Source organism: Panthera pardus, unplaced genomic scaffold, assembly GCF_024362965.1.
Source record: "Panthera pardus isolate Hobbes unplaced genomic scaffold, ASM2436296v1 HiC_scaffold_19, whole genome shotgun sequence".
Taxonomy (NCBI): domain Eukaryota; kingdom Metazoa; phylum Chordata; class Mammalia; order Carnivora; family Felidae; genus Panthera; species Panthera pardus.
This window is the reverse complement of record NW_026526754.1, coordinates 24,836,456-24,853,192: the sequence shown is the minus strand read 5'-3', so window position 1 is coordinate 24,853,192 and position 16,737 is coordinate 24,836,456. Positions and strand designations below refer to the sequence as shown.

The following is a 16,737-nucleotide window of genomic DNA, read 5'->3' as shown; positions in this document are numbered from 1 at the left end:
GTGAGCCTGGGTGGATGGCAGGAAGCACCTTGGAGACCGGAAGGTCAAAGGTCAGTTTGCTTCTGTCCACCACAGGCTGCTGGGTAAAACCGTATCTGGAAGAAACAGTGCTGCTTCGAGCAAAGTTGGGAAAGGACTGATGCGGGTTTTCCAGCAGGGACACCGGGCTGCAGGGTGCCCGCAGCCACCCAGCCGCAAACCGGCAAGACGTGGTTGGGCTCTGCTTGGGTTTGGCCAAGCATCCCGCGGTCCCATCTTAGTCGTGTGGTTCTCACGGTGCCGGCACACTGGGGTGGGGGCACCTCGGTAATGAGCCCTGTAGCGACCACAGGTGCCATGTGACCCCCCCACTTCAGGATTTGCCCCCCCCCCATGCCTGTGGGCTGCATCACTGTCCCTTCTCTCCCCACCAGCCTTGGCGACCACAGGGCATCTTCCCGTTAGCATCCTGAAGGGCAGCGATTACCGGGGGGTGCTGCGGCATAGACTGGCCTGGGGTCAGGTCCAGCTTGGAGGCCCACGAACCCCGTGACTGTGGCTGGGGGCCTGGTCCCGGTGGGTTGGGTGCGCTCAGGGTGGCGTTCACCACCCCCACAGTGTCGGCCCCACCTGTTTCCTCCCACCCCCAAGGACCCTGTGCTCAGACAACTAGGCCGCTCCACTACCGTGCTCATCAAACTGAACTTCTTTATTAAGTGCCAATAGTCCAGGCAGGCGCGGTCCCCTGCAGCCCCCGGGCCTGGCCTGCGCCTGCGGCGGGGCGCGAAGCGGTCTCTGTAGTGTGGCGGCCGCTCACTTCACGTGCTCGGCCGCGTGCGAGGAGCAGTAATACTTCTTGTGGGCGATGAAAGTGGACAGGCTGCTGAACCTGATGTTGCACAGGCGGCAGTACCTGTGGCTGCCGGGGGGCGCGGGCGCCGGCGTCCCCTTGCTGGGGGTCTGGACGCCCTTGTCCGAGTGGGAAGGGGGCGTCGGCGGGGGCGGCGGGTGTGGCGGCACCGCCTCGGGGGACGGGGCCGGCGGCGGGCCGGGCCGGGGGCTGCCGTCGGGGGCGCCGGGGGCCGGCTCCCGCAGCTCCTGGCCGTTGAGGCCGTCCCGTGGGGCGGCGGGCGAGGGCGTCCGGGCGCCGGCGGGCGGCTGGCCCAGCAGCAGGCCGTGCGCCAGGCGGAAGTGCTCGATGAGGTCGCCGCGGACCACGCCGTTGGGCGGGCAGTAGGGACACACGACGGCGCCGGCGGCCGCGTCCTCGGGGGCGACGCGCAGGAGGCGCGGGGCGGCGGGGCACGAGAACTTCTTGTGCGCCAGGTAGGCCTCGAGGCTGTGGAAGCTCACGCGGCAGGCTGTGCACTCGTGGTAGTCGGCCAGGGCGGGCAGGCCGGGGGCGGGCACGGGCGCCTGGCGCCGCGGCTTCTTGCTCAGGTCGATGGGGCCGTCGGCGGCGTCGAGCCCGCTTCCGCTTCCCGGCCGGGGCGACGGCGACGCAGGCGGCTCGGGGGCGGGGCCGAGGGGCGCGGGGGCGGGGCCAGAGGCGGGGGGCGGGGCGGCCGCGTGCAGCTCGTACAGCTTGCGGCGCCGGCGCGTGCGCACCGGCGGCGCGGCGGGCAAGACGGGCGCGGGGGGCGCGGGGGTCCCGGGGGTCCCGGCGGGCGCGGGCCGGCGCGGCGGCGGGTCGTGGCGCGAAGCACAGTAGTAGCGCTTGTGCACGGTATAGGTCTCGTGGCGGCTGAAGCGGATGTTGCAGGCCTCGCACAGCGTCCGGCGGGGATCGTCGTCCTCGTCCGCCCCGCTGCCCGGGCTGGGGCTGCCCGGGCTGCCCTCCCTGCCCCGGCCGCCCCCCTCGGCGTCGGCCTCGGCCTCGGGTGTGGCCGCGCCCCCCGCCTCGTCCTCGCGCGCCCCGGAGCTCGGCGAGGCGCGCCCCGGGTCGGCCTCGGGGGGCGGTGGGCCGGCGGGGGGTGCGCGGCCCGGGGCCGGGGGTGCCTTGGCCCTGCGCGCTGGGGGCGCGTCGTCAGGCGGGCGGCGGCCGGAGCAGTAGAGGCGCTTGTGCACGTAGAAGTTGTTGACGTTGTTGAAGGTGATGTCGCACTCGAAGCACGTGGCGCCCTTGGGAGCCCCCGCGAAGAGGCCGGCCTGGGCCCCCGCGCCCGCCTGCAGCCGGCTGTGTACCAGCTCCGACATCTTGGCCAGGATCTCTGAGGCCGGGGGCGCCGCGGGGAACTGCGGCAGGAAGAGCGTGCCGGCCGCCAGCCCCAGCTCGCCAGGGCCCGGACTGGAGCCGGGTGTGGGGCTGGACAGCTCGGCCTTCACCCTGGCAGGGGCAGGGCTGGGCGGTGAGGGTGTCCTCGATGCGGCGGCTGGGGGCCCTGGCTCCGCCTCGGGCTCCTCCGTCGCAGCCTCTGTCTTGACGGCCCGGGGGGCCGCGGGGGGCTCGCTGCTGCCCCCGTTCTGGGGGGCCGCTCTGGCCTCTCCATTGGTGGCCTCAGCCAGAGCCTTCCTGTCCAGTCCTGGTGATGGGGTGGGCGCCAGGCCCAGGTCGGTGGAAGCCAGGGGGCCGTGGGGGGCCGCGTGCTGCTGGAAGCTGGCCAGACTGTCTGCAGGGAGACCCCATGGGCCACACTTCAGGGCTGGAGCAGGACCTACCTGGGCCAGACCTGAGGAGGGGTAGGGTGGGAAGGGGAGAGCTGGGCTGGGTAGAGGTGGTGGAGGGCCGAGGATGAAACTGACCCCCGGTTGCCATCAGTGTCAACCCATCCCTTCCCCGTCCCCATGGGGAACCCAGGGCCTCACCTGGGGGGAGCTTGGCAGCGGGGTGTCCGGCCCCTGGGGAGTAGATCTCCGCCTTGGAGCCCGGCTGGCAGACCATGTGGTTGGTCACCAGGTGGCTGTAGAGGATGTCCCTTGTGGTGGAGATGAAGCCACAGCTGTGGCAGACACCTGCAGGCAGGCTGTGGTATCAGGGCCCTGGGGTGGGGCCCCCCTCCCTCCCCTCCCCTTCCCAGCCCCACCTACCGCTCAGCGTGTCTGTGTGCACCTTGAGGTGTCGCTCACAGTTGGCTTTGGTGGTGAAGGCCGACAGGCAGATGAGACATACAAAGGGCCGTTCTCCTGGAACGTGAGGCTGAATGAGGGGTGGGCTCCGGGAGCCCAGCTGGCCAAGGGCTTAGGACGTAGGGGAGGGGATGCCGAAGCCCGTCCTCCTCTGCCCCTGGTCTCCCAGGACTTTGGCAAGGGCCCAGCCCCGAGCTGACCGTTCAGGTGATCGCAGGGGGGCCGTGTGCTTTGGGAGGGCCCTATGGTGCGGTAGGAAGACCGCATTGCACACCTGTGGCGTGGCGGGCACCCGGGCCAGAGGCAGCAGAGGAGAGCAGGGGGACCCGGCGGGGGGGTGGGGGCTCACCGCTGTGGCTGCGCATGTGGATCTCCAGGGAGCTGGCGCTGGGGCAGCTCTTGCGGCACTGGGGGAAGGGGCAGACGCGCTCGTTGGGGTAGGTGTCCTTGGGCTTCTCGTCGGCGGCCGCAGCGGGCGAGCCGGTGGTCTGGCGGCTGGCGCAGTAGTAGAGTAGGTGGGCCTGCAGGTTCCTCTCGCTCCGGTACCAGATGCCGCAGTCTTTGCAGGGGAAGACGTCTTCTGTGGGGGTGAGAGGGGGGGCGCAGCCTGAGGGCCCCCCCGCCCCCCGCGGCAGAGGGGGCCACCTGCAGTCCAGGCAAGGCGGTGCACCTCCAGACCACGAGGGCTTTGCCCCGACTGCCCCCCGACATCCCAAGGAGTGAGGTTTGTGCCTTGGACCGTCCCTCCTGTCACCGTTGCCCGTTCTCCTCTGTCCCTTTGGAAACCTGGGTTGTCTTTCTGTAGATGTCCAGGATGCCGTGGACCTCGTGGGCGGGGTCTCTAACCTCCCCCCGCCCCCAGGCTGGCGCCCATGCTGCCTCCCAACAGTGAGCCCCCTAAGAGACCCCAGAGTCTCATCGGGTGTCCACGGAAGGGGCGTGGCCATATGCTAGTGGACCCCTGAGAGAGGCATTGCTTCCGTGGAGGACTAGGTGGGGGCGGCCACGTGGAGGCAGGCAGCTGTGTGGGGCGTGAGGGGTGGTGTGGACCTGGGCGTCTGTGGAGTTCTCGTGTGTGTTCCCGTGAACAGGTAGGAGTGGCCAGGGGCACAGGGAGCCCCCGTGCATGAATCTCGAAGCGCTTGGGCAGGAGGGCCACAGGTGAGCGGTGGCTCAGGGTGGCCTGGGGGCTGCAGAGGAAGAGCCCCCCCCCCCCCCAAGTGGTTTCACAGCAGTTACTGGTCAAAATTGCTTAATTGACAACATTTATCCCAGACAGAGGGCCTGCGGCTTCTCCGTGTGTTGGAGTCTGGATCGCAGGCTGGTTTTGCGGCTCGGGAGGGTTTCCCTGATGGGTGGTTCTCAGCGTCTTTACGGCAGAATGTTCAGGAATGCCGCCTCTGCTCTGTGGCCACCTAACCCCTTGGCTCAAGACGGCAGTGGGGAGGGCTCGTTCCAGGCTGGACTGCACACGTCCCTCACCCCGGCTTCTCTGAGGCTTATCCTGGGCCCACAATTAGGGCAGAACAGCGGGGGGTGGGGGGGGTCCTCCTGCTCCCTCCCAAGTTCACTCTGATTTGGGGGCTTCAAGGCAGCTGTGTTAGCTGAGGCACTGGGCTGGTGGGTTTGTTCCTGCGCCCGCAGGGCCGGGGTTGGGGAGAGGGGCCGGGGCCTCAGAGGCCTGCTCAGCCCTGGTTTAGCGGGGATGGTCACAGTCCGCCTGCCCCGGGGCTGCCCTGCACAGACGCCTGGTGTTTCCACCACCCTCGTTTCACAGGTGAGAACACAGGGGCCCGGAGGGGGTGAGTGTGGAACATTAAACCAGGTCTCATGGACTGTACATTAAGGCTTTCCTAGGCCACTGTGTGGGGGTTGGGGGGTGTAGATGAGGGGTCTAGCTCCTGGTGGCCATGCTCCTGCTGCTTCAGGGTGAGGCTCTGACACCCAGGCCACAGACCCAAGGGGAGGAAGCCCTCCCAGGGTCTGGGCCTCCCCCAGAGCCCATTGGAGCAGCCTGGACAGAGGAGAGGGGGGCTCACGCCTCAGTGCCGAGGACCCGACCGACCCTGTTGTGCCACCGTGGGCACCAAATGCCCTGGTGAAGTGGCCATCCTGCCCCCGAGGGCCCCTTCAAGCCTCCATTCTCCCCCGAAACTCGGTGTCTGGAAGGGGTCCTGCTTGCTCGTGGCCACCCTCTCTGTCGCCTGCCCCCAGTCCTCCCTCCATGAGGGCTCTGGGGGCTCGCCCCCCACCTCCCCAGCCTGGGTCATTTCCACCAGCGCGCAGATGTGCCGCGGGATTGCCTGAGTCCCAGCGACGCGAGCCGCGTCCCTCCACACACTTCCTCCCTCCCTGCTCGCTCTGCCCTGGCGGTTTTGGTCTGTGGCCACATCTCCATGGCAAGGACGCAGCGGACCCCCCCTGCCCTCGACTGGTGCCTCCTGCTCCCCGCTTGTGTCCGCAGGTGCTGCCTGTCGCTGGACCTCGTCCTGCCCTGCCCCCAGCCACCTCCCAGGCTCCACTTCAGCGTCTGTAAGACCTCTCAGGGTCAGGGCGCTCAGAGTGGGCTCTCCTCCGGGGCTCCCCACCGCATCCCAAGCCGCGTGGCGGGCCCCCCGCCAGCCCCAACGCCCCATCTGGCCCGGGCCGCTTCCACCCCTGCTTCCAGCCGTCATCACGTTGACTTCCTCAACAAGGTCACTTTTCCCCCCAGTTTTGCAGCTCTGCGGCTCCCCCACCCCAGCAGCCAGGGTGATTTTAAAGCAGTCGGATCAGCCCCTTTGCTAAATAAAAGTTCTCTGGTGGAGACGCTTGCCTCCTGGAGGTGCTGGGCCCCAGACACGCGACGACCTTGCTGGGCCCAGCCCAAGCACCCCAGTTAAGGCAGGCGCTGCCAGCCTGTGATCCTGTCCCCACTTGTGTCACGAGACTGCCCCCCAACCCAGCCAGGCCGCCTGTGCCTCCCCGGGACTGCTCGCTTCTACGTGGCCGTGGACAAGGGTGTGGAGGGAATCCTACTTGGTGCTGACAACACTCGGGCTCGGTGCGTCCTGGCTGGTGGTGAACAAGAGCCCCCCAGGGGACACTTGGCCGTGTCCGGGGGTGCACGGATCCCTGGCACTGGCATCTGTGGGGCAGGGGCCAGACCGCTGGCCAGCATCACGCTGTGGGCACAGCTGCAGCAAAGGTGCCCGCTCTGCTTGAGAGATTGCTGGCCGGGCCGGCCCCCGCCCCCCTCCCAGGACCCACATCCGAGTTCCCCCACGCGCGCCCGCCACGGCACACCTTCTGCTCAGATCACAGCAGGAGCCAATCTTTGCGGGTCTTGAGGTCCTGGGGGTTGTCCCCGCAGTGCCGTGGAGCTGGGTGGGGTGGCACGGTGGCATACTCACTGTTGATGACCGCCGTGGCCAGGATGGACGCCATGCCGGCCTGCTGGGGCAGGAGCTGGATGTCGGTGTGGGAGGGGGCTGGGCACTCGGGCTCGGCTGGCTCCTCCTTCACGGGGTGGCTGGGGGTGCCACGGGGCTCAGCCGCTGTGAGGAGCACGCCCAGCAGTCTGCCCGCCGGCACTGGCTTGGTGACTCTGCACCACAGGGCTTCATCTGCAGGGGCAGAATCATCGGTGACGGGAGGGCCGCTGGCCACCCCTCTGAGACGCCCCACCCTCCTGCCCCCTCCCGGAGACCAGGGCTTTGAGGTCGGCGGGGGAGGGGGGAGTATGGATCCAAGGTTGGGGTGCGTGGCTGTGTGAGGCCAGTCTCTCTGTGACGGGGCAACTGGGCGGCTTCCCGGGCCTGCCCGCTCCGTTTTCCAGGGGGGCGGGGGGGGGGGGGGGTGGCCTGTGGGACAGGCAGCAGAGCGCCAGGGTGGCAGCCTAGCGGCAGAGGAGCCAGGAGCGGCTGTTCCCACGGCAGCCGCCAGGGGGCAGCCTCTGCCAACGACACAGGCACCAGCCAGCTTACCTGTGTCCAGCTTGAGGCCACCAGGAAACCTCCGGGAGGCGCAGCCCGCCCCCCACTCCCCCAGGCCAACCTCGCTCCCATCAGCACCGTGAGGATCTTGTCCTGCCTGGCAGGCAGGCGGGGCAGGCTGAGTATACAAACCGGGGGCTGACAGCTGGCCGCCAACACCGGGCCTTCCGGTGCCTTCCGGCTGCAGTCTGGGGCCTTAGAGTATCCCTCGGCGGGAGGTGGGCTGAAACGTGGCCCAGGTTCCCGGATGCGGCCTCGGCACCTGCGCTGTACCTCCCTCAGGCCGGGGAGGTGCCCAGGTGGGGACGGGAGTGAGGGGCTGCCCACAAGCTCAGCTGGGCTGGGGGTGTGTCCCTTGCCCTGCCCCTGACGGCCTCTGGCCCCCTCCTGAAACGAGAGCTGACCCTGAGGACGGAGCGTGGCCTCCACTGGGAATATTCAGCAGAATGTGCTGTGTGCAGGGAGGCGACGGGAGGTGGCACCCTGGAACGTTCCGGCAAAGCGGAGACCCCGCAGGGGAATGAGACCGTTTCCTAAGGTTGGGCACGCACCCCTCCCCACTCTGTGCTTCCGTCACCCCCTGCGGCCCCCTGAGCCGCCTCGTCCGCAGCACGGAGAGAGGGGTCCTCGCTGCCCTGGCAAGCGGACGACCACATCACACTTTGCTTAGGAGTCGAACCACCCAGGCAGCAGGAGATGGAAAAGCCCGTGTCACGTCTGAGTGGCCTGAGCCCTCTGAATCGACGGCAGGGTGGGGTGGTGGTGGTGGTAAGGACCCTTTCCTGCTTCCCCTCCTCCCTCCTGAGCCACTCCTTCTAGAAGGTGCATGGAGGCAAGAGCAGAAACCCCCAGGCCCCACGTGGCTGGATTTGAACGTGGCCTTCCTGGCTTCCCCAGCGCGAGCTGGACTACACGGGGCCCTGGTCTAGTTGGCACCATGCCCTGCCTGGCCTGGGATCCTCTGCTGACCCCGGCGGTCTCCAAGGGGCCCTGAGAGCAGTCACTGCCCGGGCTCAGGAAGAACGGCCGGTCCCCGAGACCTCAGGGCTGACCTCTTGCATCAGGGCACTGGAGGCGTAGGTGGCAGTGGTGGTCTGCCCCAAGGCCCGACCCCGAGCGGCCCAAGGAGGCCCCTTTCCCTTTAAGGGCCAGCCCAGGGCCAGCCAAGTGCCCCCGCCCCAACCGGAAGGCCGCGGGGAAGCGCCAGGATACCAACCCTTCCTGTAGATCTCTGCGTTGGCTTCGGCCTCGGTCGGGGCCTGTGGCAGCATCCTCAACCAGCAGGGTTCATCCTCCAGCAGCAGGGTCAGGGCAGGGCCCTGAGTAGGGGGGGGGGGGGAGGAGGCTCATCAGGGACAGCACAGGAAGGGCCTGGGTGGGGGTCCCGTGTGGCCCAGGGAGGGGGGAAAAGCCTGAGACCAGCGGGGTGGCCAGGCCACAGCCTGCTGCTCCGTGGTCAGCACTGTGTTGCCAACAGACGCAGCAGGGAGCCGGCACTTTCCGTGCAGGGGGCACTGGGTTCTCGGGAACCGAGGCCCAGAGAGGTCAGGCCACTTGCTCAAGGTCACATAGCCAGGGAGCTGCAGAATAGGAACTCACACCCAGATCTGTGTTCTCTCCCTGCCTCCCTACCGAGGCAGGTCGCTGAGGGCCAGGGACAGTCCGTGGGGTGTGTGGGCCGGAACGGGCCCCCACGTGGCCTGTCAGCCCGGAAGCAGGCAGTTCCCTTCTCCCACCTCGAGAAGAGGGGCGAGGGGTGAGGAAAATGGGGCACGGCTCCCACAAGTCCACCTGGCCCAGCCATGCCCTCTCCCCGGCTCGGCCTGCGGGCCGGGCCGCTGCAGCACCTGGAGGGAATGAGGGCTGTGGGCTCAGCCCGGGGGGCCGCCTCTGTGGGGCCGCCCCGCACCGTCCCGGCCCTGGAGCAGGTACACGGCCCGGGGCAGGGTGGGGGAAGGGGGGAGGCCCCTGGTGCCAGGATGCAGAGGCCGGGCACGGGTGGTGGGGGGCCGGTTCTGCCCTGCGAGGTTGGGGTGGTTGCTGCCACACCCAGGGCTTCAGCCCCAGGGCCGCACCCCGCCTCTGGGCTGCTCTGACCGGGGCCCCCCCACTCAGCCAGCAGCACGGCGTGACGTTTGGGTATTTTTGTTATACGCGAATAAGTGCCTTTCGTTCAAAAGTGGGTGCATCGGGACCTTTAACTGAAGAACCTGTATCACGTGCTGTCACCTGGAAATGTTGCCACCTAGACCAGGGTGGCCGTGTGCACCCCAGGCGGACACAGCGGGCGGCTGAGATGCTGCCTCTGTGTCGCGCTAGCGATGGCCTCGGAGGTATCCTCTGGCAGACCGTGGGCCCCTCCCTGCCCGGGGACGACACGGGCTCCAGAGCCGAGTGTCAGGGTCCAGGCCGGGCCTCCCCCGCTGTGACCGTGGGCCCGGTAACACCCTGGAGCCCGAGGAGGTCCCTCTGACTGCTCTGTCCTCTCATCCCCACCCTGTGGCAGGCTCAGGGACCCGGCGACATCAGGCCTATGAGCCAAGCACACCTCCCGAGGCCAGGCACCTTGGCCGGTGGAGTAGCTCTGTGGCTTGGCCACGGAAAGGGCCGGTGGAGACTAGTAGCCGGACCTGGCCTGCACTCTTGCCCGCCCCCTCTGCCAACGGGCGATGTCCCTTCTGCTCGGAGCTCTGACTCAAACCACGTGTGTGCTCCAGACCCGGCCGGGTCCTGCCACCTGCTCTCGGGGTTGGGGGGCAGGTGGCCGAGTCTACCCTCTGAAGATCAGCCCCTCCAGGCCCTGGGAGGTGGCGACGTGCACGAAACCGTCCCTTCTGGCACTGCCCACCTGGTACAAAAGCCAGGAGCCCCTGCCCGCCCTGCTTTTGTCTTCCCTTTGGCCAGCAGGACACAGTAGGCAGGGGCCTTGCGTTTAGGCCCAGAAGGCAGGGGTCCACCGGGGGCCCCAGGCCAGCAATTGCTACCTGTCAACTTAGAGCATCTCACCTGGGGAGCCCACTTCGGGCAGGCTGGCAGCACCCTCTTTTAGCAGACACTCGGGGTCCCCCGGCTGCAGGACAGGACGCCGGCCAGGGGTGCCCACCGGCTCTGAGGCTTCTGCCAGAGGTGGCGGGGGGGGGGGGGGGGGGGGGACTAGCGGCCAGGTGGGGCTGCCCCTGCGGCAGGTGACCGGCGGCGTCCCAGCTGCCCTGACCTGGACAGCGGCTTGCAGCAAGGCGGGGCCGGGCCTCCTGAGTCTCTAATGAATATTAATGAGCCGAGGATGGCGAAAAAAATTAATCTGCCTGATCCTCCGATTGGCGCTGTGGTAACGATATGAAATCTAATTATTCGTCCCAATATTTCTAACCCTCAAACTGAGACTGACAGCCTCCCGGTAGGTTTAATGCTTATCGCTCGCAGGAGCAGCGTGCTCCCGGCATGATAAAAACACGCACGGCTTTGCTGACGCTGCAGAACCCTCGCTCTCCGTGTACTTCCCGGAACAGAGGCGGCCGTGCCCCGGTCCCACTGGGGCCGAGCGCCTGCGTGCTGCCGGCCGCCCCGCACGACAGGGCACCACTGCCCTGCACCGACTCCCAGGACGGTCTGGGGCTGCCCCACCTGGCCCTGTGCTCCTCCGCACTTACATGGGGACGGCTGGGGACAAGACCTTCCCTGGCCTCCCGGTGCTGCAGGGCCGGCCCCCACCCTGCCCCGCCGGCGCCCCGTGGAGGGGCGGACACAGCACCCGGCTGCCCAGTGACTGGTTTTCCTCCTCCCGTTTTCCCCTCCAACTCCGAGCAGCCTTGGAACAGAAGCCCCTTTCTCTGGTGCCCGAAGGCGCTGGCCTGAGGGGGGCCCTCTTCCTGACCGACCCTGCCCTGCCCTGCCCATGGGCAGTGAAATGGGGTGTAAGCCCGGAGGGACGGCCTGGCCCTTCTGCCAAAACCATCGGCCTGTGCTCCCGGCTGCCTTCCCTGCACAGACGCCCCCAGGCTCGGCGCCCTGTGTCCAGCTCACCCTGGACAGGCCGTGTCCGGGTTCAGGAAGACGCCCCTCCACCCACCCTGCCTGCAGCCCCTTGGGGTCCTGCCTGTCCCTCCCTCCCGGGTCCAGGACGGCCCCACCCAGCCCTGAGATAACGGGCAGCCTCTTGAAGTTCTCTGGGTGCATCTGGGACCACTCCTTGTCTCCCCCAACAAAGAGGTCAGCGTCTGGATTCTGTGCCTGCCGATAACCATCAGAAACTCTATCTCTGCCGCATCCGCTGAGGCTGTTCCCAAACCTCGCCGCGCATCTCAGGCAGCACCGTCAGGGGGAGGTGGGGGCCGTGCTCTGGCACGGGGAGGGGGCGGCCCAGCCCAGCGAGCCGGACCGCTCTGCACAAGGTCAGCGGGTTTGCCAGTCCCCCCGGTCACTGTAGGGCAGGTCAATGGGAGGTCGGGGCTGGGGCGGGCCTGGGCTGGGCTCTGACTCAGGCCCCCACCCACCTCCTTCCTTCAGCTCATCCTGAAAAGTCCTGTCTCCATCCTGCTTACCCTCCCAGAGGCAACCGCCTTTCTGTCTTTGCCTCCCCCATACCCTGCGAAGAGCCCATTTCACAGATGAGGACTGAGGCCCACAGAGCTGAATGATGCCCAAGGCCATGGGAAGCGGCTGTGTGCACACACGACTGACCCAGGGTCTGCATGATCTCTGCTTCCATCCACCCATCCGTCCACCCATCCATTCTGAACGTTTTTTTGGTATCTGACTGCAAATTTTAGCACTGGCTGGGCTTCTAAGCCCTGGGATGTGGCAGCCACAGCTGGATCAGGGAGGGACCTGCCCAAGATCACACGGCAAACTAGTGCAGGAACCACTCTTGACCCGCCTCCTGCCGAGCTCTGTGCACTTCCTGGGGTCCCATCCCCAAAGTCTTGTGAGTGTGGAAACTGCCAGGGGAGCCACCCTGGTCCCCCCTCCCACCTGCCAGTAGCCCTGGGCCTAAGAAAACCAGCCGGGAAGGGTCGTCGCACCCCACCGGTGCCCCTCTCCCTCCTTCCTCTCCAAACAGCGGAGACAAACGGCCTGGCGGCTGATAGGACGATATGGGGCGGGAGGTGCGTGGGGGAGAGAACTGGGGCCCATCAGCTGAGCTCGATAAGGGGCCCGCTGAAATGTTAGCAAAAATATTTAGACAATAACTGGAGTATCGGAAAGGCGCGCGTATCTTTAAGAAATCAATCATCACGGACGGTGTGTCTGGACACTCGGCGCCAAGGCGCAGATAGCGCTTGCTGGGGAGATAAGGGTTAATCAAGGATTTAATTCTGCAGGAGATAAAGCCCCAGCGAAAAGCAGACGAGGCTCCTTCCTCCCGCAGCTCCTCAGCAAGAGCCTCAAAGGCCACTGGCTTCCCTGGCGTTGGTCCCTCGCTCCCCTCGGACATTATCTCTCCGCCTGGAGAGAGTCTCCAGCCTCGTGCCAAGTCTCCCCAGGCCGACCTGCGCCCTGGGCCCAAGGAGGACAAAACCCTCCGAGAGGAGGAGGCTGCGGGAGGGAGGGGAGGGCCAGGCGGGGACGTGGCTGGGACCTGTCCCTACGGAGCCTGCAGGGGTCTGGGGTTGGGCGGACGTGGGGTGCAGTGCTCCCTCTGCTATCGGATCCCGGTCATTTTAGCGTCATTCAACCTATCGGAGCCTCAGTTTCCTCATCTGTAAAATGGGGAGCTGCCTCGTATGCTGTAGAGGAGGAAGACCAGGGTCTGTGCGTGAGGATGGGCACACCTCAATGTGTGTGTGTGTGTGGGGGGGGGGGGGTCTGGAGCATACACGTCCATCCTGGAAGGGACTGACTGTCCCCAGAGGAGGGACCAGAGGACAGAGGAGCAGGCCACACTCAGCCACACCCCTTTATCTTGTCATAGCTTATGAGAACTCAGAGCCCAGGATGGGGGGGCTCCCAGCCCACCTACTCCTCCTTCCAACCTAACTGCTCCTCCGTAGCCTGTGCTCTGAAAAGTCAACTTCTGCTTGTATGCCTCCAGTGATCGGGAGCTCACTGCCTCAAGAGACTGCTCTGAACACCGTAGCTTCTGTCCACTTAGTGGAACCCCAGCCAGGCGCCTTTTACGGAGCCAACATCGACCTCGGAGCTTCCGCTGCATTCTCCCTGCTTGAGCCCTGGGACAAGAGGGTCATCCGTCCCGCGGGGCGGCTGGCCATACTGCCCGCCGAGCAAGCCATGCCCTGTGCTGGGCGCCACGTGCACATCGTCTCGTGGAATCTGCACGGCTGCCCCGGGAGCTTCACGGACAAGCCGCGGCTCTGCCCGCCCGCCCGCCCTCTCCTCTGCGGGGGGTCGGAGGGTCTGCAGGCTCAGGCCTCCAGGACCCTTCAGGGCCTCCCTGTGTCCCCACCGAGGTCCCAAAGGCTGAGGAAACAGAAGCTCAAAGAGGACAGGAGCCTGCCCGGGAGCGAAATAGCTATGAGGAAGGAGACCTTGGGATGTGGACCCTACGCCACGGGGATGGTCTGGCCACGCAGCCGGGAGCCCTTGGTCCTGGGCCAGCATCCGTTTCTCTGAGCACGGCCGCTGGGCTGTGCCGGGCGGTGTGGGTGGCCCAGGGGGCCTCAGCTTGGGGGAGCTGCTCCAACCTCCTGAGGCCAGGCCCCAGCTCAAGAGCCTGGCTCGGGGGTGGGGTGGGGGCCGTGGACGGTGGTCTGAGGGTCTGCAGCTGGAAGCTCTGCCTGCGGCCCCCCGCCTGCCTGGCGGACACGCTGCAGGCCGAGTTCCCGGGGCCCGGGTTTCTGTGGCTGAGAAACAGGGGCTCTGACTCCCAGGCTGGAGCCGGACAGGGTAGTCAGGGCGGCGCTTGACCTCGCGGTATGGGGGTCCCCTCCCAGCCGTGCTGCTGCCTGCGGACAACACGGAGGCCAGCCAGAGGCCCACACTCGGGGCCTGGGGACCAGGAGGCCCAGCACCGCGGGGCACCTGGCAGCCAGGGTGTGCCTGGATCAGATCACACCCGAATGCGGCTTCGGGAACCAGAAAGGGCAATGGCCGCACGTTGGGTTCCTTGAGCCTGGGCTTGAGGGGACCGACCCAGGGCGCCTCCAGGCCTTTTAGACGAGTGGCAATAGGGCTCGGAGGTGTTTCTTGAGCAGTGGCACGGCCGGGCCCCTCCTGGTTCCCGTCACACCCATGCTGCCCATTCTGCTGCCCCCAACGTACTTAATCGGCCCGCACATCCGTGCCCTTTCCTAACCAAAACGTATATATATATATTTTTTAAGTAGGCTCCACGCCCAATTCAGGCCCGGACTCACGACCCTGAGATTAAGACCTGAGCTGAGAACGGGGCGCCTGGGTGGTTCAGTCTGTTAAGCATCTGGCTCTCGATTGTGGCTCAGAGCACCATATCACGGTTTGTGAGTTCGAGCCCCGCGTCGGGCTCTGCGCTGTCGGCGTGGGGCCTGCTTGGGATTCTTTCTCTCTCCCCCTCTCTGCCCCTCCCCTGCTCACTCTCTCTGTCTCCCAAAATAAATAAATACACTTGAAAAAAAAAAAAATAGACCTGAGCTGAGATCAAGAGTCGGATGGACGCTTAACTGACCATGCCACCCAGCGCCCCTGAAATGTATTTAAAGGGAGCCTGTGTGTCCCTGCAGGAAGACGCAGGCGACAAGACCCAGGGGGGCCACCTGGTTACAGACGGAGGTCAGAAAGCGCAGGGAGGCAAGGACACCGGGGCACCAGAGGCACCCTCGGCTGTCGTGGGGAGGACCCAGGGGAAAACGTGCATCGCGGCCTCTGCCGCAGGGGTCCCCCGGCTGCGGCAGAAGCGGCTCACGTGCCCCGCCCACAAAGGCCAGGCCCGGATCCCCACTCGGTTCCTTGTTGCCTCCCCAAGTTCAAACACCAGCTTCTCCCTCTGTTTTGCCAACCTCTACTCATCCATCAGGGGCCCACGCGAAGAACCCCTCCTCCAGGAAGCCTCCCCTGCGCTCCTTCCCGCCTTCCCGGTCCCAGTGTCTCAGGTCCCCATCTCCGACGCACCGCACACAGAGTGGCAGGTGTTCCGGGCTGGAACGTAGCCTAGACTCAGCTCCCGGGGCAGAAGGGGTCTGTGCCCCGGGCCGGACTCTGCCCTGCAGCTGGTGGCTGGGCTGCTGGGGCCGGGGCTCCTTACCGGTTGCACCTGCCCAGGGGACGAGGCTCTGCTCTGGATGTTCCCGCGGAAGGGGCCCCAGGACAGCCCCTCGGCCAGGCTGCGTCGAGCCCGCACACACCTCTGCCCGTCCTGTAGCACCGGCTCCAGCTCGTCTGTGGGGAGAAACACGGGGGCTGTGAGGCGGGCCCAGCGGAGGGGACCACCCGGCCCCGCCACCCAGCCAGGTGCAGTCCCGCTCTGCAGCCCCCCAGTCCCCACGAGGAGCGGCTATGGCGGCGGGGCGGTGGGTGGGGGGGGGGGGAGGGAGGAGGGGCTGCAGGGCAGAGGAGGGAGGCAGCCCTGGGGCCGGGGGCCTGAGCCCCCCGGGGGGCCGGCCAGCCTCTGCAGCAGGCCCTTGCCTGGGAGACAGCTAGGGGCAGGACGGGGTTCCTGAGCCGCACTGGAGCAGGGGACCAGGGCTGCTCCGTTAGGACACGTGTCTCACGCAGCCCAGGGCACTGCCGGCCAGCTTTCCCGGGCCGGGGACGCGATCCCTGCTGCTTCCGCCGGAGACGGTTCAGAGCAGAGGACGTGACGTCCACGAGGCTTGCCCCCGTCCCTCCGTACGGTCCTCCCAGCCCCGCCCCCATTGGATTGAGCCCCCCCAGATCCACAGAGCAAGCCTGTGCGGGCAGCTGTGGAAATGCGGGGCCTCGATTTCCACACCTCTGAGACGGGGACCCCAATACTTCCTTCTTCCTGGGGCTGCACGAGGCTTGGCCGCGTGAGTCTACCGACACCCTTAGCACAGGGTCCACAGCGGGGAAACCAAGTCAAAGCACCGAGCTCTCCCCCCAAAGGCTCAGCAAAGCCAGAATCTGCACCTGAGTGGCCCTGATGTTGGCTCCGCTCACTCCTGGCAGATCAGCAGGGACAGGGACTGGCGGGGACCCTCAAATGCTGCTGCCCCCGCGCCCCAACTTCAAACACCGGTTTCTTCCTCTGCCAACTTCTACTCATTCATCAAGGGGCCACCTGCTTTCTGGAAAGGTCTGGGCGCTGAGTCTTGCTACCTCTCTGCATGGTCTCCCTGAGCTGAGGGTGTGGACGCTCGGGGGCTGATGCCGCCCATGCCACAGGGCTGGGGGTGCAAACGCTCCGGGCTCCCGCAGCTCCCGTGGCCCCGGCGGTGGCTCCCGCGGCACTTGGTGCACGGCCCCCCGCCGGATTCTGTTACATTTATACAGACAGATGGGCCTCTGTTGTGAGCCCCTGAGACCGTCATTCTCACTCGGGCAGGACTGCGATTTGGCCCGGCCTCGCTGCACGGGCCACATGACTTTCCGTAGGGGCCGAATGTCGGCCCCCAGAAGATACATCCACCAGGAACCTGTGCACGTGCCCTTATTTGGAAAAAGGGTCTGTGCAGATGTGATCAAGTCAGGAGCTCAAGATGAGACCATCCTGGATTATCTGATGGGACCCTAAATCCAATGACAAATGTCCTTATAAATGACACACAAGAGACAGGGAAGAGGGCCCCATGAGGACAGGCAGGGACCAGAGTGATGGGTCGGGAGG

The 16,737-nt window shown here is 66.6% G+C and overlaps 1 protein-coding gene across 1 annotated transcript in view; it reads right to left on the bottom strand.

The window, feature by feature from the left end:
* Positions 1–669: 669 nt before the first annotated feature.
* ZFPM1 (zinc finger protein, FOG family member 1) overlaps positions 670–16,737 on the bottom strand; it is a 64,859-nt gene continuing 48,791 nt past the window's right edge. Inside the window, exons 4-10 of the mRNA XM_053906747.1 lie at positions 15,196–15,329; positions 8,236–8,338; positions 6,438–6,650; positions 3,395–3,625; positions 3,007–3,102; positions 2,785–2,931; positions 670–2,588 (exon numbers count right to left, since the gene is read on the bottom strand). Coding sequence (XP_053762722.1) covers positions 793–2,588; positions 2,785–2,931; positions 3,007–3,102; positions 3,395–3,625; positions 6,438–6,650; positions 8,236–8,338; positions 15,196–15,329 — 2,720 coding nt within the window. The 3' untranslated portion in view covers positions 670–792. The remainder of the gene's footprint in view (positions 2,589–2,784; positions 2,932–3,006; positions 3,103–3,394; positions 3,626–6,437; positions 6,651–8,235; positions 8,339–15,195; positions 15,330–16,737) is intronic.